Source organism: Rhinolophus hipposideros (assembly GCF_964194185.1).
Source record: "Rhinolophus hipposideros genome assembly, chromosome: 14".
In the NCBI taxonomy this organism is placed as follows: domain Eukaryota; kingdom Metazoa; phylum Chordata; class Mammalia; order Chiroptera; family Rhinolophidae; genus Rhinolophus; species Rhinolophus hipposideros.
The window spans coordinates 43684122-43710073 of NC_138060.1; the positions used below are offsets into that span (position 1 = coordinate 43684122).

The following is a 25952-nucleotide window of genomic DNA, read 5'->3' on the forward strand; positions in this document are numbered from 1 at the left end:
AAATAAAGGGTTGCAGACTTAGAGCCGCTGTCAGATATTTTGGTTTCTGTGTGGCTCAGCTTAACCCTGTTATGAGAAAGCCACAGTTACGGACTTCCCTCTCAGAATTCTTCTAAAGAGATTGATTCCAAAACATTCGAACTTCTTACTCACAATTTCTTAACCTACTGTGCACATCTGGCATTTGCTTATACATCAGAGAAATTTTTTCTTCCTCATTTGGACCTAGCTAATCTGCCGGTAGGTTTCCTGTAGGGTGTAAGACTAGCGGAGCATGATCTTGAAGCAACCCTGGGAATCCTTTAAATTCTGGAATACTTTACATATTACCCTTAGAGACAAAATAATTTTAGTGACAGTTTTACCCCTTAGGTCCATTTTTGACTTCAAGAAAAGCAAAATAATTGCTCTGAAGATCTCCTAATTGGCATTCAAAGAGATTTAGTATAGGATATCAATAAAAGAGATTTAAAATAGATTTTGCAGGGAAAAATACAAACTAGTTTACTGTGCAAAAATCTTAAATTTCGTTGGACTTTTGCAGAATCAATACTTCACAGTTTATGGTGACTGCTGATTCATAGTCTTGAGATGAGTTGTTTTTGTAAGCATTTTACAGATGAGGAAACTTGGTTCAGAGAGTTCCCCACACATTTGCATGTGGAAAAGCCAAGTATAGAGCCCAATGTTAATTGATACTTAACCCAGCTCTTTCTACCACTTCTTAAGCTAATGTGGAGGTGGTGATGCCTTTGTGGTGGCTTAAAATCAGTCTGTATGGCCTTAAATGCCACTTCCATTCCCTACTAACCATGGGACAATGGGGAAATGACTTAGACTTTCTAAACCTTAGTTTTCTGACCTGTAAATTGGGATTTATGTAAAATTCATATGGAAGAGAAAGAATAAAGACTCGGCAAGAGATTTCAAAGATGTTGGAGACTGGGGGTGGGTTGGCGGAAATGTATCCTACTTGATAGTAAGATTATGTATGAAACTATTGTATTAACGTGGTCAAGTATTGATCTAGGGATAGATAATCAGACTGAAGAAAGAATTTTTTAAGACCACTAGAGAAATTGGATCATGACCTGAGTTAATACCAAAGAGTTATTGATAATTTTGTTAGGTGTGGTAACATAATTGTATTTATGTAAAGAATGTTTATATTGCTAAAGAAATGCCTATGTTGCATTAGATGTGTAGCAGTGAAATGATATAATGTGTGCAATTTACTTTAAAACACTTCCACCAAAAAAAAAAGCTAATTTCCACCAAAAGAAAAAAAAGTACCAATTAAGCAAATTTGGCAAAATCTTGATAATTACTAAATCTTGGTGATGAATTTATGGAGTTTGCTTTATTTTACTCTCCCTGCTTTTATAATGTTAGAAACCATTTATAATAAAAAGGGATCTATCCAGAATTTGACCACTTCCTCACTCCTTGCACTACCATTATCCTGGTCCAAACCACCATCCTCTCTCTTGTAATCGTCTGCAACATGTCTTTGCTCATCCTAGACATGTTCAGAGTCTAATCTCAGTACGGTAGCTAGGACGATCTTTAAAATGTTAGTCAGACCATGACATTCCTCTGCACAAAATCCTCCAGTGGCTCACATCTCAAAATAAGTAACAGCCAGAGTCCTTTTGAAATCCTGTCTGCCCATCACCCTCTGGCTACCAGAGTGTCCCTGCATTACTTCTCTGCCCTCACCCCATAGTCCTTTCTTCCTGGCTCACACTGTTTGGACACATCCAGTACGCTCTCACTTCAGGGCCTTTGCATTTCCTGTTTCCTTTTTCAGGACAGCTTTCCCACAGGATGTCAGTGTGACTCCCTCTCTCCCCTCCCAAGATCTTTACCCAAGTGTCACCTTTTCAATGAAGTCAACACAGCTCATGATATCTACAACTGGACTCTGTCCTCTACTCCTGGCCACACCCCTTCTTCTTTTCCCGAGTGAATTTTCTTCCTAGTACTCCCCTTCATTCCACATGCTGTGTATTTTATCTATTTATTCTTTTATTGACTGTCTTCACTCTCGACAATGAGAACAGAGATTTTTGTCTATTTTGTTCTTGGCTCTCGCTTCTGTGCTTACAACAGTGCCTGACAATGCTGAGGTGCTCATATTTAAAAAAATCTTGTTGATCGAATCTAATTTATTTTATTTTTTCATCTATTTTTTTCATCATTAATGCAAGGTAGTATTGCATAGGGCAGGAGAAGGGATCTTGATCTAGAGTGGCTTGGTTTGAATTTCAGGTCTGTCATTTGCTAGCTGGAAATGTGACCTTAACCAAACCATTTATTCTCTCTGAGCCTCAATTTGTTAATATGGGGAGAACAATTTTTAAAATGGGGAGAACATTCATTGCTTCTACAGTCCATGATTATTATTAACATCAGAATTAAAATTAGTATCCAAGTGTTAGGAATCATTACTAACAATTATGTGGTAATGCTTATCATTTATTGAACACGTAGTATGCTCCAGGCACTGTGCTTAGAATTTAATATAGAGAGTATACATATAAAATTTCATTTAATCATCACAACTACCATATGACATGAGATTTTTTAATTTTTTAATTTTATAGATGAGGAAACTGAGACTCAGGGGAGTTAAATGGGGTTTGTCCAAGGTCACTGATATACTAAGTGGCAGATCAGATATTTTACTTATGGAGGCTCTAACTTTAAATCTGCTTTATGTGATGTGGATAGGATTATTAAATCCAGGCTTTTATGCTTCTGAAAGACAAGTATTTACTTTCTAGCTAGGATGTTACTACTATTTGTTTTCACTTTTACTAAAAAACAATTCGAGGATCTTAGATCAAAGTGACAAGGCCTTTCTCTTAGAGTCACATAACTAGCTCTTATATATGAAGATTTGAAGAGAAGAAGAGGTCAAAGATGGAATGGTGACAAAGCGTCTTCAGAGTAATTCTTTTTAGACTTTATTTAAACACAGTCTGGTGGCAGGGACAGAGAAAAGTTCAGGGCCAGAACTGCTTCTCTGAAAACAAATGTTCTCTTCTAGAAAATACCATGATGGTCCTCATTTTGCAAGAACCAGAGTTTAGTTTCAAGTACAGGTACATTTTGAAGTTTGGAAAATATCAATGGCTTTGTTTTTTTGCCGCAGCTGAAGACTATCATTAATAGAAATCAGGTTCCCACACCGTCTTCACCCTTCCCATCATGTGGCTAAGAGTCAGGTTATTGAAGATAATCAGGGAGATCTCATGTTTTCCCTGTCCAAATACTCTCTCTTGGAGTACATGCATGGTTATCCTGTTAAGATAAAGAAAGAAAAATCAAAATCATTCTTTCACCACCAACAACCTTTTGCTTCCTGACAGGTGGGTGGGAAAGGAGGAAATGACAGTGCAAAGAGAAGAACCATGTAGGTCGAAATGGCAAGAGTTTGCAGAAATGGAATTACGGTTATCTTTACTGAACTCAAACTACTTGGGCAAGGGAAGAATATGAGTCTGTTAGAAGGCACACATGCCCTGAGGAGGACTCCTCAGGGTGAGGCTGTGGCTCAGAAACCAGAACTAGGGCTTTGCATGCCATTAGGACATGCATTTCTGTGTCTCAGATTGACTTCTCCCATATAGTTGGACATAGCAACCAGGAGGCCCTCACCACCTCTCATTTCATAGCTTCAGCTGCAGAGAGGGAAACATTTCCTGTCCTTTGCTTTATGGCAATATAATTGACATATAATATTGTGTAAGTTTAAAGTGTGCAATGTGTTGATTTGATACACACTTATAGTGAAATGATTACCACAGGAAGGTTAGTTAACATATCCATCACCTCACATAATTACAGTTTTTCTTCTTTTGTGGTGAGCACATTTAAGATCTACTCTTTTAGCAACTTTCAAGTATGTAATACAGTATTGTTAACTATAGTCTTTATGTTATACCTTAAATCTGTGGTATTTATTCATCTTATAACTGGAAGTTTGTACCCTTTGACTATCATCTCCCCATTTCCCTCATTCCCTAGCCCTTGGCAATCACCATTCTACTCTGTTTTTGTGAGTTTGGTTTTTTTTTTTTTTTTTTAATGCCATATAAGTAAGATCATATGGTATTTGTCTTTTTCTGTTTGACTTGTTTCATTTAGCATGAGGCCCTCAAGGTCCATCCATGTGGTTGCAAATGGCAGGATTTCTTTTTTTTCCCCTCCCCGTTTTTGCACCTTCTACCCCACTTCGGTTCAAGACTGTTGTTTCTCAGTCTAGTAATAGAGAGTATACATATGACACAGTTGCCTGGCCCATGCTGGTATTATGAGCCTTGTGCTTTCCCCCGATTGAGGCAGTTGGTCTCCGGTCATCGGTCGGCCACTCACTGCAGCTCTCGCCGGCTGCCAGCTGTTCACGCTGGCTGCCGGCCACTTACACTGGCCATCGGCCACTCATGGCAACACACGGTAGCCCACAGCAGCCCACGCCGACCTCCGGCTGCTCACGGCAGCCCAACTCCAGGGAGAGCTGTTGTTCACAATTTTAGTTGTAGAGGGTGTGGCTCACTGGCCCATGTGGGAATTTAACTGGTGACCTCAGCGTTAGGAGCCCAGCACTCCAACCACCTGAGCCACCAGGCCAGCCTGATTTCTTTTTTTTAATGGATGAATAATATTCCATTGTGTACATATATATGCATATATGAGGTCTGACAAGGTTGAGAACTTGTTGCAATGATATTGCTAACCTTTTTTGATGTCAGAGGGATTATTCTTTATGCATTTGTACCAACTGGACAGTTAACCAAGTTTACTATTTGGAAATATTGAAAAGTCTGTATGAAAAAGTTAGATGACCTGAACTTTTCACCAACAATCCATGGCATTATGACAATGTACCAGCTCACACAGCACTGTCTTTGAGGGAGTTTTTAGCCAGTAAACCAATAACTGTATTGGAATACTCTCCCTACTCACCTGATCTGGCCCCCAATGACTTCTTTCTTTACTCGAAGATAAAGGAAATATTGAAAGGAAGACATTTTGATGACATTCAGGACATCAAGTGTAATATGATGACAGTTCTGATGGCCATTCCAGAAAAAGAGTTCCCAAATTGCTTTGAAGGGTGGTCTAAGCTCTGGCATTGGTGCATAGCTTCCTAAGGGGAGGACTTTGAAGGTGACCATAGTGATATTCAACAATGAGGTATGTAGCACCTTTTCTAGCATGAATTTGCGAACTTAATTTTCTCACCCCATATACTTTACACTATACATAGTGGCGGACCTTAATCAGGGAAGTAAGAAGGGGAAGGAAATTTGGAAGTCCTTCATATTTTACTCTGTGTGGTTGCCAGAATCTTTTACAAGGGTGTATCCATGTACCACATACATAATAAAATCAAACAGAATACAATCCAAGGCATCCTCCAAAAGATCCATTGATCTGGGATGAAATGTTTTTAGGTCTCTGACTGTTTCATTTAAAACCTTGTGTGTCCCTTATAGGTTGGATTTAATCCCGTTCAGTTTAGAGCAAAGGTTCTTGAATGGAAGGTCCTATAGAACATCCATGCCCCTATCCCTTCTAAATGTCTGCTACATACATAGAGATATGTAGCAAATGGGGTGCAAAAAGAAGTTTAAGTTGGGGTTTTTGTTCTCAATGAGTGTACAATTAAGAAGGCAAAATATATAATACAAAGTCAATATTAATATACTTGCTAGAGGTCTTAGCACTGGTATTTGACCAGCCTGCTTTCCCACGGTGTAAAATGTAGAAGTTGGGCTAGACGATCTCTAAGGGGTCTTTAGTTGGATAGTATAGAATTTTGTGACTTTGTTGTAGGCTGTTCAAAATTTAAAAAAGAAAGTCGTGAGGGGTCAAGGCTGGTATTAGATGCAAACTTTAGCAACCCAGGAAAGAATTCAACATCCTTTTGGATCACTTGGAAAATATTTCTGACACATATATTCTCTTTGAATATAAAAGTAGGGAAAGTAGCTAGAAAATTACATTTTTTACACAATCCTTAGCTTAAAAGCAGGCAGTACCAATGGAGAAAGAAAAGGAGCAGAAAACCAATCAGTGATCTCAGGAAAGCTTGTACACAATCAAAGCAAATGTACTGTCTATTCACAATGGACTCTCAATCCTTGGCTAAATAGTCAGACAAACATTTAAGAGAAACTCAGAACCAGTTTCAAGGGGAATGGTGGAGAAAGCTTTTTGCCCACTCAGTGGGGCTAAAAGCTTTTGGACAAGTGCTCAGGGCTTGCAAATGAGAGAGAGGCAACAGAAGGAATTGTGTTGGGGAGTAGTTAAAAGCAGTCTGGAGTAAACAGCTTTTCAACAAGACACTGTTTGTTGTTGAAAAACCACTCTGCGCAAGCCCTGCTTTTCACTTCCAAGTCACTGCAGAAGGAAGATTTAGGAAATGGACAGGACCAGTAAACGTAAACAATGAACCACAGTACTCTTCACATACATTGCACTCCTGTTCCCTGCTTGCCATGATGTTTTAATCTACAAAGGATATGTTAAAAATGAAAACAATATACCTCTCCCCCATTGTAAAGTAGCACAGATTTGAAGAAATAGCTTTGGAAGAGGCTGGACAGCAAAGGAGTTAAAGTCTGATACCAGGCAGGCCTATTGTGTACTGTTGGGCATACAGCTTAACCTCTCTGAGCCTCAGTTTTCTCATCTGTAAAATAGAGATAATAATGGTAATTACCTTGTAGGATTGTCATGAGGATTAAAGGTAATTCACTTCGAGTATTTAGTGCTAGACATGGAACATTGTAAATAAACTCTGAGTCAATAGTAGATATTATTGCCATTATTATTTTTATTAAAAAATTTTTTTCTTATCGGAGAACAGTGTGTTTTTCCAAGGCCCATCAGTGCCACGTTGTTGTCCTTCAGTCTAGTTGTGGAGGGCGCAGCTCACTGGCCTCTGTGGGAATCGAGCTCATGCTCTAACCAACTGAGCCATCCGCCACCCCTATTATTTTTGTTTTGAAGATTGCTTTGGTATAGATATACAAGACAACTCTGCTTCAGCAATTGTAAAGAATAGTTTTAGTTACTTTCTTCTGTGACTTTGGGAGTCTTTAGATGTAGTTAGAAAATCACCCTAGGAAGGACTAACTCATGGAGGGCTCTGTCCCGCCCCCATGTCTCCTGTAAGTGTAACCAGTCTCCAGCCTTGTTTAAGCACCATTTCTTTCAGGACCCCATAGGCCAGAATAGGTCTTTTCCTTGTCTTTCATATCCCTTTCCACAATTGTAATTAGGGAGTAATTTGTGTCATTATTTGTTGAATGTATAAACAGTATAATTAACAAAAAATTAAAAACATAACTTTTGTCAAAATGTATAGTGAGTACACATCAAAGGTTTATCTAACTCAGGAAACTAGCAGGATAACTGAGCTGGTTCATGGAACATTTGTCAGTTGGGAAAGTCATGCTGAAGCGAGTTTGTTGCATTACATACAAAATAGGTTAATGCCATACAGGGCAATACAACGCTATTTGTACAAGGCCCGAATCATTTTCATCTCCACTAGATAGATGTCTAAGTGTACAAGTTAACACATAACTTCACAGAAGCTCAGCCTTAATCAGTGTGAAATAATAAATAAAGGAACATCCTGCTAGAGAATGAAATAATCCCTGGGGTGGGGGCAGGGGCGAAGTAAAGCTTTAATATGACTTTGAAATGCCATGCAGTCAACTTTGATTTGGATTATTTTACTTAACAAATGTCTCTCTCGTCCTGTAGAAGATAAGCTCCGTGGTGTTGGGGTATGCTTGTATGGCCAGCCTTGCACAGTGCCTGCTTGGCAGGTAAATCAAGCCTTCTGGGTTTGGGGTGAGGCCTGTGATGTCTTCGTTGCAATGTCTTGTTGGCTATGCCCTCTGGGATGTGCCTTAGCCCCTCTTCGTGAAGCCAATCCCCATGGTAGAGTCAGTCGGTCTCTATACTCACATTCTGTGTCCTCGATTTTATTTTAGATTTTTCTATTTAAGTTCAAAAGCAAGATTGAGCTATCATTTAATCTTTTCTCTTGGTGCCTTCAGGTTTTATGATAAAAACCACATTTACTTCATAAAAATGAATTGAGTACATGCTGTTTTCTATATTTTGGAATAGTTTTGGTAACAACAAGGGAGTAAATTATGTTTTGGAAATTTAGAGAAAATACTTCAGTGATCCCATTAGTGCCATTTGTTTTTGGGGGACATAAACTTTTTATAGCTGTTTCTACTTCTTCTGTGATTAGTTCTCAATTTTGTGACAGTTCAGTTTATTATTTCATACTTTAACAGCTATCCATAGAACATTGATAATGATAATTATTAATATGTAGTTTAGAATATCATTCCTACTTTAAAATAGTTGTTTCTATTTATTCTCTTAATTTTTTTTCCCTCACCCCACATTTTACTACTTTTAATAAATTTGCTAATTCTCCCTTTTTTGGTTAATTGGGATTTCCTTTTCTTTTTTTCTTTTTCTTTTTTTAAATTAAAGTTTATTGGGGTGACAATTGTTAGTAAAGCTACATAGATTTCAGGTGTACAATTCTGTATTACATCATCTATATATCACATTGTGTGTTCACCATCCAGAGTCTGTTCTCTTTCCATCACCATAGATTTGATCCCTCTTACCCTCTTCTACCATCTTCCTCCCCATTTACCCTTTGGTAACCACTAAACTATTGTCTGTGCCTATGATTTTTTGTGTCTTTATTTGTTTATCTTGTTCCTTTGTTGTTTTCAGTTTTATATACCACATATTAGTGAAATCATATGGTTCCTGACTTTTTTGTCTGACTTATTTAGCTTAGCATAATAATCTCAAGATCCATCCATGTTGTTGCATTATTTTTTTTTCTTTCTTATTAGTACAGAAATATAAGTGTTTTAAATAACACTTTGGTAGCACTCTATCAATTTTAATATGGAAATATAATTCCAAAATATTCTGTTATTAGGGAATTATTTTTCTTAATGTAGGAAGTATTTTTTTAATGATACAAAATAAATTTATTTTGTATTAAACAGTAAAACAAATACTTTTTAAGTTGCAGAATCATCTTTCATATTTGACCATTCCACATGTTTAAAATGTGCAATGCACAGCTACATGAGAATAAGTGCTTTGCCTAGTTACATGCTGATGTGATATGAATTAGTTGTTACTATGAAATAGATCGTATGCATACATTTAAAAATACTACTAATAATGCTTAAAAGAATACATATAGGCTCATACTCTTTTCTACAAAATTAAACATGGCAGTTTGATGTGGGAAGTATTTAAACACTTAAATTTTTTTATATGATGTGGAGCTTTCAATTCTGCATGTATTTAAAACCTCTGGTTCATTGATCTATGATTTATATACAATCGAATTTACCCCTTTTAACCACGAGTTTAATGAGCTTTGAAAAATGTATACAGTTGTGTGACAACCTACCACAATCAAGATTTAGAACATTTCTGTCATTCCAGAAAATTTCCCGTGCTCCTTTGTTGCCAATTCCTATCCATGGTTTCTGGCAACCACTGATCTGTTTTCTGTCTGTATAGTTTTGCCTTTCATAGAATGTCATATAAATGCAATAAGGAAGTATTAGTCATTTGTGTCTGGCTTCTTTTGTTCAGAATAATGAGTTTTAGTTTCATGTATCAGTAGAATGCTCTTTTTTATTGGTGAGCACACTGCATTGTGTGGATACACTATAGTTTGCTCATCCATTCAGTTCGTGAACACGGGTGTTTTCACTTTTGGCTATTATAAATAAAGCTGATATGAATTTTGCTTTCACATTTAATTTCTAATTTTATTGTTTTTAATGTTGTGGAATATTAGGTGTTCTGGTTTCTTTTTGTCTTCCTTCCTCAATAATATGATAAATTTTATGAGATCTTTATATTCTTACAAATAAAGTGTATTCTCTTCTGTCTTTTACATCTCTCCATTGTCTATCTGATTAATGCTATTGATCACCTCTGCAATTTCTTTTATTAATTTATTTATTGATTATTCACATTCTGATTATTTTATAGTGAGAGGCAACATAAGTAGTGATTGCGAGCATTGGCTCTAGAGCTAGATGGACTTCAGTGTGAGTTACAGTTTCATCTCTTATTAGCCAGGGTTTCTTGATGAGTCACCTAACCTCTTTAAGTCTCAGTTTCCTCATCTGTAAAATAGGGAGGACAGTAGTAACACCTACCTCAGGTGAGGATAAAGTGGGAAAATATATGTAAAGTGCTTAGTACAGTCCCAGACATTTAGAAAAATCTCAGCAAATGGTAGATTTTGCTATTTTTACAGTGGAGTAAGTAGATCTTTAGTTTCAATTTATTTCTTATATTTTTCTTGAATTTCTGGTATTTTTTAAGTTATGTTATATTTAGCTGTTGTATGTGACGTGTACATCCAGTGTTGTTGGATTTTTGTTCTTTAATTTATAGTTTACTACTTTCATTTAATGACTACTTCATCCTTTAATGCTTTTTACCATGATACTGGTGTTAACTGTTCAGTACTTTTTATGATTATGATAATTACTTTTATGATTGTTACCATTATGCTTTTGTCACTCTCCTTTTATAATGTTTTCACAGGGTTAGGGGTCCTCCATATCAAATGCTTACAAGGGCCACACAGACAGTATAATTGTGGGAAGTAGACTAAGGGTAAGACAAGTGCTCAGCTGCTGGCCCTGGTTCCAACTCACTTTGCTTGACTTGTTGCATTGCCTTTAAAACAACATGCCTGCAGCCTGCAGGCTGCATTGGTCCCAACCTGCCTTAATCCCCCACCTGCCTTAGATTTCCCCCCAAGTTTTGTCAGTCAATTAAAAAATTATTTTGATTGTGTCTATTTTAGCCAGCCAATTGTTGGATTTATTATTTCATACAGACCATATTTTATGTGGAAGTTATGCTGACTCATATTTATTGTTATAATTAACTCATTTGTAGAATCTACCAGCTGTGACTGTTTCGCTTAACTGTTGTTAGCACCTAGATTTACTTCTACTTTATATGTTTTCTGCAGTGTATTAAAAAAATCTACCTCTGTTTTAACATTTAAAAAATTGCACAAATAATACAAGAATTGTCATTGTAAAAGATTCTGTACAGAAACTGTACAGAAGCGTAGAACATGAAACATGAAAGAATCTTTTTCATATTCTTCCGTCTACCCATTCTCATTCCCTTTCCAAGGGAAAATCACTGTCAGCAGTCTACTACATTTCTCTACGTAATTATACCCACTATATAAATATATTTTAAAAATAAATTATATATCTATATGCTGTGCCATGAAATTCTTTTTAAAAACTACTTAAAACTATGTCGTAAGTTGACATATGGCTCATTCTTTTTTTTTTTTTTTAAGTTTTATTTTATTTTTACATCCCTCACACCGTGAACCCCCCTCCCCCCATCCACCACTACCCCCCGACCTCACACCGAGCCATCACATTATACACATAAAATTATAGTTGGCATTCATTAATGTCCAGCCTCTGGTGTACAATGCCATGACCAGGCATCCACAGCATCCCTGAGGTGGTCTCCCAAACAGGACACATGTCCATTGGATACCCAACAAAATCCCCAAACACTATTGAATAAGTTCCCCAAAGTAATTCTCAAAAAACCCTGAGGCCATCCTGTGGGCTCATTCTTTTTAAAAGGTGTGCAGTACTTCTTAATAGGAATGTTCCAAAATTCATTTTGCTTGGATAAGAATTTGCATTGTTTTCAATGTTCTGGAATCACAAATGACACAAGACAGCCTTGCATGCGCCTCTTTGCATGAAGAATAGGTACCTACAAGTGGAAATTCTCGGTCAAATGGTGTACACACTTAAACATATTAGGAGATACTGCCAGATTACTCTTCAAGAAGGCTGAATATGTACATAAGAGTACATATTGGTGTAATCATCAATATGTACATAAGAGTATTTTTTAAAAATCTTTTGCAAAATGACTTTATTATTTGCATTCCCATCATCGACAGCAGTGTTCCAGTTGTTCTGCATCTGCTCAGCATTTGATATTCTATTTTTTATTTTATTCACTCTAATAAGTATGTCATGGTACTTAGTTCTGATTTTAATTTACATTCCCCTAATGCCTAATGATATAAAATATCTTTGCCTGTGCCTATTTGCCTTCCTCATATTCTTTTTGGTAACATGTCTCTAAAGTAATTTAAAAAATTGGGTTGTTTTGTTTTTTACTGTTGATTTTTGAGAGTTCTTTATATATTCTGGATACAAATCCTTTGTTGGACATGTGATTTACAAACATTTTCTCCCAGTATAAAGCTTGTTTATTCCTTGCCATTTTAACACTGTTGATAGTTTCTTTGGCCCGCAGGAATTTAAAATTTGTATATAGACAAATTTGTTAGTCTGTTTTTTACAGCTTCTGTGGTTAGTGTATTGCTTAAGAAGGATTACTAAAGTCATATACACTTCATTTTCATGGTTTAAAAATAACACTAAACCATCAATATACATATTAAACTGTACATTTTTCCTATCCAATATCTGCTCCTTCCTTCCTTCCCTCACAATCTCTCATGTTATTAGGTGATTCCAGATTTCTATAATTCTGCATCATCTTTTAGATTAATTTTTCGTTCTTGTTTTTGTTTTCCTCTATGCACTGTGTCTAGACTTTTTTTCAGAGAGAGTTCATGGGTGACAAACTTTGTGACTTCTTGAATATTAGAAAATATTAATTTTTCTCTCATTCTTAAAATACTAGGCAATAATTACAAGTGAAAAATAATTTTAAGATACTCTTCCATTGTCTTCCTGCCCCCAGCATTACAGTGAGAAATGCAGTACTATCTGCTGTATTAATCTATTTTCTTCTTAAGTTTTAGAATTTTCTTTTTATCCTTGATTTTCTGAAAGGTCACTACCTTGTTCTAGGTATTAGTCCTTAAAATGTATTTTTAAAAAATTTATCCTTCCTGTGCCCTTTCAATTTGAAAACCATGCTTTTTGAAAAACCCTATTCTATTTATTTCTTTGAGTTACTCCCCATTCTAATTCAATCTTTTTTCTATCTGCAGCTCCTCTTAGATGGATATCAGTTTTTATGTTCTACCCAGAGGTTCGCTGTGTGGGCCAAGGCTTTGGTTTTATTTGCTCTCAGATAAAGTAACATACTTCTTGGTATTTCCATCATCACACTTACAGGCACTGAGTGCTTCCCTTAGAACCACAGGAGCATTCCTCTGGTCATTTTTTTTTTTTTAATGATAATGTGTAGAAATTGAAACAAATATAAAGGTACCTTGTCCCTTGGTGGTATCATTCTCCACGCAATGAGGGAAAATTTTCACCTTTAGAAAAATTTAACCCTTCTGGGAAATGGTCAAGTTGAACTACTTGGAAAATTAACAAATTTTGGGAGGCTTCTAGAAGTAGTGTGGTAGGCAGAATAATGCCACTCCCCAAAAGTCCTAATTTGTCTAGGTCCTAATTCCCACCCTTCCCAAATATGTGAATATGTTACTTTACATGGCAAAGGGTCTTCACAGATGTCATTAGGGACCTTGAAATGGAAAGATGACTCTGGAGTGTCCCAGTGGATCCAATGCGATTCCATAATCCTTAAAAGCAGACATTTCTGGTTACAAAAAAACGGTGAGAAAAATCTTGACTGTCTAAGAATGGGGCACAAGAGCCAGGAACCAAGAATTACAGGTGGTCTCTAGGAGCTAGAAAAGGCAAGGAAACAATTTCTCTCCTAGAGCTTCCAGAAAGGAGTACAGCCCTGCTGACACCTTGGTTTCAGCCCGAGAAGACCTGTGTTGGAATTTTGACCTATAGAACTGTAAAGTAAGAAATGTGTATTGTTTGAGGCACCACATTTATAGTAATTTTTATAGCAGAAATCGGAAACTAACAGAGAGTAATACACTGTTTTGTTTCTGGGTATGTTGGGAAGTGAAAAACAGCTTGCAATTATCCAATAAGAGTCTGTTTTGTTTTCATTCGTTTGTATCATCTGAATCTTCCCGGTTACCAGAAAATACTTTTATCTTTTGGCATATCGTCTGTTTCTGAAATTTCCTTCCTTCCTTTTGTCTGATGTAAAGTTCAGAGGATCCAGTGTTGAGATGGAAGGGTGAGAAATATGACAAGTGGTGTGAGGAATTGGAGTATACATGTGGCCCCATGCCCCAAACACTTATCCCCACCCCAGCTCAGAAGTTCCATTATTAGAGAACCATGACTTGCATCGTCTTCAATTTTCAAGAGTTTTCCACTATTACAGGCACTTAAACCTCCCTGTGGTAGGAATGGATGGAGAGCATGAAGAGAAAGGAGGAAAATAAGAGAACAGAATACGCTAGTAAGTGGGAAGCCTCAGTGCCACTTAGCACACCAGTGTTTTAAGTTTCCGAACTCAAAACTTGAGAATCTGTTGGGCATTGACATCCAGAAAGGCTGCTTTTCCTGAACTCTTAATCCCTTTAAATTGAAAGTCACCTCAGTGACTTTCTTGTGACCTCTCTGGATCTTTCTTTTTGTTGAAGTTCAACATGGGCAGCTTCGTGGAAATTTATCATTGCATGGAGAAGATACATTTTGATTCAGAAAAAAAAAAACAAAAACCCTCAATCTCTTTTTTAATGCCCCAAAGTTAAAAGACACTTGGAATACATTTTAATGTGGTTCATTGAAAGGATTCTTTTAACTTGAACTCTCTACTCCTACAAAAGAACAAACTCCAAGCAAGATGGTGCTACTTAATGTCTCCAAGCAAGATGGTGCTACTTAATTGCTAAACTGTGGCACTTTCATGTTTCTAATAAAAGCTGAGAATGAAAAAAAAAATGACCCTTTTGACATAACTTATCTAAACACATTACTTACCAAAAACAATTATGGTTGTAGACCTTGGAGCAGAGAAATTCTCAGCTTCCAGAAAGCCTAGGAAAAATATTAAGCACAAGTCTCTTCTACTTTCCTCATTCCTGTCTCTTTTATTGATCTAATCTTATGATTCTATATTCCTTTTGGATTATCTCCTAGAGATCTTTGTCTAGAATCGAGTCTTCATTGAAAGTTGAAAAAGTGATTAATATACTTGTATATCTTTGCATATAAAAATGTCTGGAAGGATGTTTATCTACCCGAATGTTAACCATGTTGTCCCCTGGGCCATGGATCACAGGTCATTTTTTCAGTAACCTCACCTTAGGTTGGGTTACCTGAAGTGGAGAAGGAATGCTCTCCTTGCCTCTGGTTTCCTTTTGCCTCACCCTTGAGTTGTTGCCTCCTATGTGCTTGTGAACAGCACATGCACAGTTCTTCCTTAGTGTTGGTGGGTGGATGTGTGGGGATGAGAGAGGATGGGGAACGTGGGCAAGCAAAAGCAACAGGATGGGGGATGCCATCTTGGGCAGAATACTTTACTCCAGATAGTGGGCTCCAACACTTAATGACCTTTTTTCATGAAATGTTGAAAAAAAAATCACGGGTATGTTATTGAGTATAATTAAGAATTACAAGCAATGCTGCAAAAGAATAAGAAATGATGTCTTCCAGGGGAGAAAATAGCAAATAGAGATTTAGGAAGCCATTTACCCCATCTCCATCAGGGGTGCAAAGCTTAGTTCCTGTGTGTAGATGTATGAAATATGTAAATCTTTATTCTCCCATAATTATACTCCTAGTGTGAGCTCCATTATGCTGGGAGTTCCTGCTTACATGTGGGTTTCACATAACTTAGGATGCATCCTAGCAGTGATTCTTCAAATGTGGTCCTCAGAGCAGCAATATCAGCATCACCTGAGAACTTGTTAATAAAGCAGATTACCAGTGCCAAGCCCAGACCTGCTATATCAAAAACTCTGCAGGCAGGGCCCAGAAATCTGTATGTTAGCAATCACTCTAGGTAATTCTAATGCATGTTACATTTGAAAATAATCTTGTTATGGTGTCAAGTCATGGTGGGGCGGGAGGGCAGCTCCCAGTGTCATCAGTCCACAGTGGCACTAGCTGAGACCTCTAGTGTTCCATTGTTGCTCCATGCAGGGTCCAGCTTCTGACTGCAAGCACTTTCCAATCAAGTGCTCTCTCTCTCAGCTAATTTCTGTGCCAATTTTAGGTATACTGTGCACACAGATTCTACTGCTCTTGTTTCATATTGGGCTATGGGAAATTTTGTGGCATTCTCTAAACTCAGGCCACTTTAGGGCTTCTCTCAGCATCACAAAGTTATCTTATCACTTCCTTATTACTCTGATGCCTGAGGAACTCGTCCCCATGTGTCCGTTTCTTTTATGGAGTCTTACTGTCTTCATAGCTTCAGCCTAAGAAGGGGAGCTCAAGTCGTCTCTGCTCTCAGATTGTCCCAAATTCAACTGAAATGTCTATTCCTACATTGGGCTCCTAAATGGGGCAGCTTCAGGATTTCTTCTTAGGATTTACTAGAGTCTGAGCTCATTTCACTTCCCCTTGCCCCTGAATAATCAAGGAAATGTTTTCTATTCTCGGCCTAGAGAATGTGCCTTGTTTTAGAATACTTCTCCTATGGCACAAGCTATGCTTCAACCAGGTGGATCAAAGCACCTTGGGGAAAGGCTGCAAACAGTATCTTCCACTCGCTGACAAAACAACCAGCTGTTTTTAATTATTAATGAAAAAAATATGATTTCAATTTACTTGTAAATGTGCCAAATGCCTCTTGGTTGGTTCTTGGATGCCCGGAATTTGGGAAGCCCTGGACTATATCCTCAATTGTGCTAACTCAAGTTGCTCACCGCTTTTGTCTTGTTAACTACTCCAAAACCCCTCCTGGGCCCAGTGAGCCAGGATGCTGCAGGTTTTGGAGTGACTGCAGCATTTATGTAGCAAGTCTGCTTGTTTGGTCCTAAGTAGCATGCAACTATTAAAGTATATTACCCGACAGCAAAGGCATTCTAAACATGGAAGCAAGTAAATGATGGAAATTTTGTATTTTGTTTTGAGCTGATTTGGATGATCAAAAATATGCTTTATGGTCAGTTTTTAAATTACCCTTGGAATGAAACTGAATATTTAAAAAAATTTACAAAAATGTTGTTGGCTTCTGAGAAGAAGTCCTCGGAACCACAACGGATACTTGGGTTCACGTTAAGAGATACTTGGTTCAAGACAGTCTTTGAATCTCTGGGGTCAGTAGCTTTATTTTTATATGCTACGGACACCATGCTTTTCTGGATTATGATGCTGCTTCCCTGTCTGCATGAGATACATTTGTGCACCTTTTCAGGGAGAGAGTATCGTCTCATTTCTGGAGAGAAAGAAGCCTGAACTTAGATGTGAAATGAAGGGATTCCTATGGAGGATGAGGTTGATCACAATTGAAATGTTTTTGTGAAAAACTGGATGTCATCAATCCTTGTAACTATGTGACTTGTAACCACCATTTTGCAGAAGAAGTTAGATCAGTATAGTTTTAGTCTTGCTTGTAACCCACAGTAAGTTAGAATGGTCCGAATCTAATCATGCCCACTTTTGACAGATGTTCAGAATAAGCCATCTTCTTGCTCTGGAGCCTCACGAGACACCCATGCAGAAGGAGCTGAGAGCTGACAGCAGAACTTCAAAATGCAGCCTCCTTGCCCTATTTTAAGGCATAGTCCGTCCATAGTGCATATCTCATTCCCCAGGTTACTTTCCTCAGCGGATAACCATGGCTTTCGCTAACACCAATTAAACTGAATAATGTAGGAGAGGGATCGATTCCTTACCAAATATATATATTTTTTAAGTTCTGTTCTTCTCTAATCTATGAATTATTGGAGAAGCCTCTCAAACTGCCTTCTGGTTGTTTTTTGGCTACATCATTACTCAAGCCAAGCTGCTTAAGACTAATTTTGGTCAAAATAAATTCGTGCCTGGGCAAACAACCAATGTGCAGAGTCTCGACCAGAGGCAATTAAATCAAATCTCATGTGATAAGACCATTAATAATGACTGCAGTATTCAGCATAATTCTGACGAACCAATGGCAACATACCATTCCCAGTGTGTCAGACTATCCTGGAATTTGCTATATTTTTTCTCACTTCAGAGTTGCTCTTTGATTCTGGCACATCATTCTCTCTGGTAATGGTTTCAAATCAGCCTGTCTGATTCATGGCTGCACAGAGAAGGTTTTCTCAGGAGCTAGTAGGGTGATTGTTGAAAAAAATATGGAGAGACAGATGGTAGATTTATTTTACTGGCTCATCTGCTTTTGCAGAGACTGATTATACATTCAAAGTAAGTGGCACCAGAAGTCACATTTAGCTGAAGTTCATCTCACATGTTCCCTCATGGAAAACCTAAAATACACCAGGAAGAACCTAAAACCTAAGCAAGTATGGGGAGCACGGCCCTGTGGGCATGGCCATGTGTGACCTGGGGCTGGAACAGATCTACAAGGTCATTCGCCTTGATACTGCTAGTCTTCTGAGTGATGGGGAACTCTCTGTTTCCACTTTAGACAGTTTAACTGTGACATAATTCTCTCTTCTTTTGAGGTGATATTGATTTCAGAGTAATTCCCGTTCATTAATCCTGGCTGTGTTCTTTGTCAGCAATACAGAACAAATTGATTGTCTCTTCTACCTGGCAGTTATCTTGGATGCAAGCTAGAACGCCATCTCAAGTCTTCTAGAGGCTAAATGTTCCCAATTTCTTGAATCATTCCCCATATGAAATGGATTGGATCCTGGTTCATAAGCCCTCTGAATTAGAGGAACTCGGAAGAGACAGAAGTAGTTTAATTTAAACTGGCTTAACCCGCTTATGAGGCACAAACACATCGAATGTGCAATACCAGGCTCATTACAACAAAAAAGACTTGTTAATTTGGTTTTAAGGGATAGAGCAGGAGTAGTAGCAGCAAAAGACCATCTCTCAGGTTTCCTGTTTTTGTCCCAGGCAGCCTATCCTTAGGTCCAAGCCCTGTCTTTTTGTAGACTGCTGACGAATGTTAGGAGACATAATGGTTCTACCCTGTGCTTTTAAATAAAGTTGACCCACCCATTTATCACTCCAGAGTTGGGCTCTAAATACAAGAGTTTCTAGATCAGAAGTTTCCAGAATGCTGATGGAGATTCAGGTATCCCTAGAGACAATTTGCTGTGGGGTTCTCAATGGATGGATTTGTTTAACCAGAGCCTTTTCTCTCCTTTCTTACTTGTTGGAATTACACATTAGATATTATTGACTAAAAAAATAGGTTCTGCAGCTGGGAGACCATTTATCAACCAGGAACTGTTTACCACTTTCTCTCTTTTTTCTCCTAGTCATCTCGCAGCCATCTTTGATTTCATCTCCCTGGATCTAAAGCCACAGGTTTTATGTCTCACGAGGATTCTGTTATTGAATCACTGCCCATTGTCATACAAGAAATACGGTATAGTAGGGGTGACTCAGGGAACAGATAATAAAGAGATGAAAATGATTAAAAGCTGGCAGTTTCTTGGGGGTGGAGGGAACCTCAAATGCAGGGACTTGAGATAATCATACTCCTGATGGTTTAAATCCTCATCCTGTCATTACCCTTCTTCTATTTCATTTTTTTCTCTTCATCTCTCTCACATAGGCAATCTGATGTCCTTTGTTATGTGTGGTTCCATGTAAAATAGATTGTGTTCGTAGTTTACATCGATGGTGTTATAGATCTTGTTTGGTTATGTGTTTTCATGGGCAGGTTTAGTTCAATGTTTCCGATGCTGCAGTGGTTTTCGTGGTAGGTAGCTCTCCACCCGGTACTTTTCTCCTCTTCTTTAGTCTACTCAACTCCCTGATATTGCAAAGTCTGTGATGCCAGAGGGACCATGCCTTTTGATCTGAGTGAGTTTGAGGCTGTTCCCAGAAATAGAATCCTGGTAGAGTCATTGGCTATAGGAAAGATGGACTGAACCAGTTTAAACTCTCATTAGCAGAAGATGAAGTCCTCATCTTCTAACAATCTTGTGAATAGTTGGTATTTTCTGTCTGCCTGATGTTTGAATGTTAAGTAGTGTCAGTTTTCCTATTCTGATTGCTAGTGAGGTGGGGGATAGCTTTACATACTTGTTAGCCATTTGGACTTCTCTTTCTGTGAATCCTCTGTTTTTCTATTACATTTGATGTCATTTTCTTGTTGATTTGGAAAATCTACCTCTATAGATTCCTGATAGTAATCCTGTGACATTTCAGATATTGCAAATATTGTAAAAAAAATTTCCCTCTAATATATCTGGGTTTGGTTGCTAATATTTGGTGTAAGACTTTTGCTGTCTACTTTTAATTGTGGGTGAGAGTGACAGTTAGATAAGAGAGGCTCTCATTGCTTCTCTGTGGAAAATTCCACAAGGACCTTCAATTTATTAATTTATTTCCATGTCTATGTGTAGTCTTAAGTGTATCTACTAGATGTCAGCTGGAGCCCTGTCTTTAGAGCTAGGTGAAATTGCTTTGAAAAAACTTTTGTCTCAATTTTTTTGAAACCGGATAAAGTAACCCCCAGAATTCCATGAATTCTCCATACTTATATTATCAAGACCCCCTTTACTTTGGGCCTCTTCTGTTCCATATCAACCTGATAGCCAAATGTCTCTTTTCATTGGTTCTACAAGAAGTTAATCTGCACCATACGTTTGCCAATTTTAAGTTGATTTCTAAAGTTGAGAGAGTTAGAGTATGGTTCACATCTTGAAATTTAAGTGCTTCCGTCATCCTGTTTTCTTGTCCTGTCTCCAATCTCCTCAACATCCATTGCTGTAAATTATTTTCCTTCATTATGTAGAGAATTTGACCCTCTGAAACATAAATACTCAGACCCCCAAATGCTTAGCGAAACAAAGAGTCCTCCTGTTAGATTGACAACTCTGGAAGCCAGTTGGGTTATTAACAGGTCCTGCAAATAGAAATTAATCTTTAATATTGCAACACTAATGAGTGGTTTTGCAATAGACACAACCCAATGAGAGATGAGGTACCCTTTTTTGTTGGATGCACATGCCTTTTGCATTCTGCTCAGTGAGACGTTTTAGAAGGGGGATGGTAAACATTTCCAGAGCAGAGTTGCCTTTTCTCCTTTTGCCTTTTCTCTTTCTTCAGGGGTTAAGGCCTTATGCTGGTCTTATTAGTACAGGTTGTAAAAAGAATGCAGATCTTGTAACCCTATGTGCTATAATACTTGTCACCTGTGCAATGTTGGATAAGTTACTCATTCACATTTATTCTCCATTTCCTCATTTCCAAACGAAGATACTAACTTCTACTTTATAGGTTTGGAGGATTAGATATAATATAGAGGGCCTAATATTAGATGTGATATAGAGGGCTTTCCTGGCATAGAGCAGGTATTCATTACATGGTGTTCATTACATTATTACCCCACTATGGAAAACTCTGGAAGGCAGCACAAACACCTGACACTCCCTTTGCGATGGCTTCTGGGACTCTTGAATATCACGTGACTGATGAGTGGTAGTTTTGTCAAAGTGCTGGAGAAAATGAAAGTGAATTTTCCGAAATGTTCAATTGAATTCTCACAAAGCAGCTAACTCACAAACCAATGATCCTTGATGACTCGGGTTCTTCATCTTTTGATATAATTTATTGTTACAAAAACTATTTGATTTTGACTTTAGGTAGTGGAAAAAAATCCTACACTCTCTCTTCAAGGCTAAAATCACATATCAGAAAAATCATAGAATCCTTAGAATTCAAATACACTTGAACATCTGTGACCAATAAGACTGTAGCATCTTTCTAGGACTCAGGGTACAACTGAGGAGTGTTTTTCATCTCTCTGTATCTATTAGGATTTGTGGACAAAGGAATTTTCAAATGTGCTAACTTGAAGATGGTTTATTCTATATGCATCTGTCTCCCTTTTTGCAATTATAATTACGTGCAAGAAAGTGAAGAGAAAATAAAGAGGATGCTATCAGTCTGTCCTGAAAGGAGATTGTTCATTACAACTTCATCTGACTTAACTTTTCATATACATTGTTTCTAAAAATGTTTGCACCAAAGTGAAATTTTGTATGGAAAAACAAATTTCTATTGGTGTCTATAAAATTTTCAGCTAGCTATTTGTATAGAAAGAAATCTGCCCTTGAAATGGGCCATCTGTAAGAAAAACTAACACAGTGTAATTGGATGAATAGTCTATTTAGTTTTTTCAGCTACTGCAAGAAAATGTAGCCAAGTGGACAACTTACATGACTAGTTTGTATGAAATTAAAAGCCCCATACACAACTTCATGATACAGTGAAATATAGCTTTGGTTCTTTGTTGAGCTTTGTGATTCTCTTGGAACTTGAGAGCCTGTACCCTTTCTCTCAATAATCAGAGGAACTTGTTGGCTGAAGGAACCCCTGTATCAGATCACTACAGATCCTCTAGGCTTCATTCATTGACCCAGGGCCCAGGGTCACTTGTTTCACCCCAATTTGCCGTCTGGTCTGCAGCCAGTCTAGATTGGGTTCTTCCCAGCGGTGGGAGTAGAGACTGACTTTCCCCACTTGGGGAATTGCTTTTGGTACTGAAGCAGGAGACACCACAGGACATGCTCTGTGGCCAGGCATGTACAACTTGGAAGTGGAGGGGAGTCAATCCCAGGTTTGATAATGGGAAATGAGAGCCAGTAGATAAATTCTTATGAATTATCCTGAGATGCAGAAATTCATCTGGCCCCTTAAAAATGGGTACTCAATTGTGCTCAGGGTGGCCAGGTCAGCAATGCATCCTTTTACTCTGTCCTCCTCTTCCTCATTCTCTTTCTCCTCCACTCTTGTTTCCTTGGGGGCTACTATCACTAATGAAACAGTAGCACATAAGTTCTGTTTTTTGGCGGAACCCAGGCTAAGACAGCTCTCTTCTCATTTAATATAGTATACAGGCAATGGCATTTTACTGAAACAGACTTCATTTATAATCTCCTCAGTATATAGTGTAAATGGATTCTATCTTTCAGAGTGTAACATGGAACATTTTTGTCAAGCAGCCCATGAATCCTAGAGACACACACTCTAAGGGTATCTGTAACACTCTTCCTTTCAGTAGTTCTAGTAATAGTTTTTATTTGGGTTGAACAACACTTAATGTGTCAGAACTTGTGTACATGAACCTAGTGACAATTCCACTTATTTATAAAGCTTAAGTGCCCTGAGTAGCTAAATATGAAACCAAAGTGAGGTGTCATCTGGAGGTGGGAAAGTCAACTAAATTTGTCTGCTGTCTCTTCTTCATTCTAGATTATTAGAATTGTTCAGGTTTGTGACATGACACCAGCTCCATGACCCAAATCAAGCCATGAGATATGACATTAGTATCAGGGTTGGCTTTGCCTGTGTAAAGGGGTTAAGAAATATACCTAGCTGGAATACATATGTGAAAACCTCTCCAGTAGAAAATAAAATAATTTCTTGGGGGAGAGAAATGTGTTCATTAGGATAGAGTTGAGAGGTACATAATGTAGAAAAGAGATAAATATAAAAGTTATACAGTCTTTTGAACAGGGATGGGAGGACTCAGAAAATAGTACTTGGAACTGATCTAGTCCAAGGAAATAAAGGCTTGCTCCATCTTACCTGGATTGGCCTCTTTCATGAGCCAGGTAGGATGTAATCAGACACTCTCTTTGGAAGGTGTTTATTTGGTTCATGTCCCGGCCAAATAAATCGTGCTGAGCTTCCTGTGTAAAGGAGAGTCCGTTGCTGTATTGAAAATGGATGTGCTTTCAGACTTAACTTTTGGCGTGAACATATGTTGGTTTTGCTTGCTGTTCCTCACCACTTCCTATAGTAGCAAGACTTAGAATTTTCATGTCCTAACTCTTAGTCCTTTGTTTAGATGGGGCTGATTATCCCTCTTTTCCCACCGAGTTCCAGGATTTCAGAAGATTATTTTCAGAGCTAAATTAGAATATCTGCCCTCCTCAGTCCAGTGATTGGCTGAGGAATGGGCACATGCATCAATTTGGGGCAATGAGGATTAGGCCCATGATTTTCAGTAGAACTGTAGGGGAAAAGAAACTTTCTTTCCACTGGCTTCTAGCTGTAATGCTAAACTTAAGAGCTATCGAGGGCCTCCATAAGGTAAAAGGCTGTATGAGCATGAAGTCTACATGAAGGAAATTTCAACAGAGGAGAATCTACAAAGAAAGATAAAAATAGGCACATCCTAACAATACTGAGTGAACATCTGACGTAGCCAGGCCTGAAACTACCATACCCTTGAACTTTCCAGATATTATAATCAATAAATTCCCTTTATGCTTAAGCCAGTTTTACTTACCTTTTTGTCAATCATTGTAGAAAGAGTACTAACAATATGGTCAGGGCCATGACAATTGAGATGTATATTGATAACTGATATCCGTAAAATTCCAATAATAATATTCTGAAACATTTTAAGATAAGAAGATGAATATAATCTTTAAGCTGCAAAAACTGAACTCTTCCCTCCTCACTCTTATCTCTGTGGCCCCTTCCAAAAAGATAAACCACCATCAGCCTTTTACTTCTCTTTCCCTTCCCCGCATGCCTTGCTCCCAAGCCGATTTGCTTAGTACCCTAGATGTTTATGAAATAAACACCCTTACATCCCTGTTTCCTTCTCTTTGGAAGCAGAAGAGCAGGCAATCCGGTGCCTATTTAGAAAATAATAATATTTAAAGAAAGAGACAGGAAAGAATATCCATTATAAGCTTTTTCTTTTTTTTCTTTTTTAGAATTGAAGCTTATGAGTTTATCTATGCCCACTATATTCATAATTACAATTTAATATCTGCATACAAAAGCTATGTAAAAATCCGTTTTTCCCAAATATACAAATTTTCTTTTTGGATAGTTTAAAACATTTTGATCACAGATTTCAACAGAGTTTTAGGCTGAAAAAAAATATTATCAATCTAGCAATATCACAACACTGTTTGCAAAACACAAGTCTTCTGATGACTGTAAATCTTTTCCTATTCTGTAGTATTTTTCTGATTCTCAGGGCATGAAAGCATTGTGGGGGGTGGGGAAAGTGTTTTCTCTGAAGAAAGCATAGAGATCTAATTTGGCTCTATAATCAAATGAAAATGCCAAATTAATAAGGAAAACCAAAAGAACAGCGGGGTCATGTCAACTCATTCATGCCCTGATATCTTTTCTATCAACAATACATGCTTAATTAAATAAAGTTTTCTTTTGTCTTACATTGTGCTCCTTAACTTACTTGAGTATTATCTGCATCCTGAGGAGGACAGATTGATATTTGATTGTCTTGTGCATAAGGTGGGTCAGCTTTAACTGCAACAGAAAGCCACAAGCAGTGTTTTACCTGCATGATATTGCTCTTGAAGGTGGCATTAATTAATGTGGAAACACACTAGAAATGCACACTTTTTGCATTTGCAAACATTTATACAGCACAGTAAAAATTCTGTGATAAGGCCAAACCTTTTTCCCCTTAGTCTGTGTTTTTTTCCTTTTTTTTTGTGTATGTTTTTAATGTATTTTTTTTAAAGATTAAAGTAAAACGTTTCAATTGTAAAAAATACACACCGGGCAAATCCTTACCTGGATAATAAATATCTACATCACAGTACAATAAAATTTCTTCTCTATAAAATTTAAATATGGATTAAAGTCTATCACTATCAAAAGAAACACTATGCTACTATTTCCATATTATTAAAATAACAGGAAAAATTATGAGCTTATTTTAGAACCTGATGCCATAGCCGTTGGAGAGGGCAAAGAGATTCAAATGTCTGTAAGCACTCTGCTTTTGGAGAGGAACTGTGGCTTGGTGATTCACTTAAATTCCATTTATGAAAAAGGTTTAGCCTTACAAATGCTGGCTACATTTCAAAAACCATAAGACTGATTTCATAATTTATGACTCATGCAGCAAAAGGT

General features: G+C 37.6%; 2 protein-coding genes across 2 annotated transcripts in view; one reads left to right on the forward strand and one right to left on the reverse strand.

Annotated features, from left to right (window-relative positions):
• Positions 1-25952, forward strand: part of NR1D2 (nuclear receptor subfamily 1 group D member 2) — a 134993-nt gene that overhangs the window by 84011 nt on the left and 25030 nt on the right. The window lies entirely within an intron of this gene.
• Positions 25267-25952, reverse strand: part of THRB (thyroid hormone receptor beta) — a gene marked incomplete at its 5' end in the record, with an annotated part of 331491 nt that continues 330805 nt past the window's right edge. Inside the window, one exon of the mRNA XM_081073410.1 lies at positions 25267-25340. Coding sequence (XP_080929536.1) covers positions 25337-25340 — 4 coding nt within the window. The 3' untranslated portion in view covers positions 25267-25336. The remainder of the gene's footprint in view (positions 25341-25952) is intronic.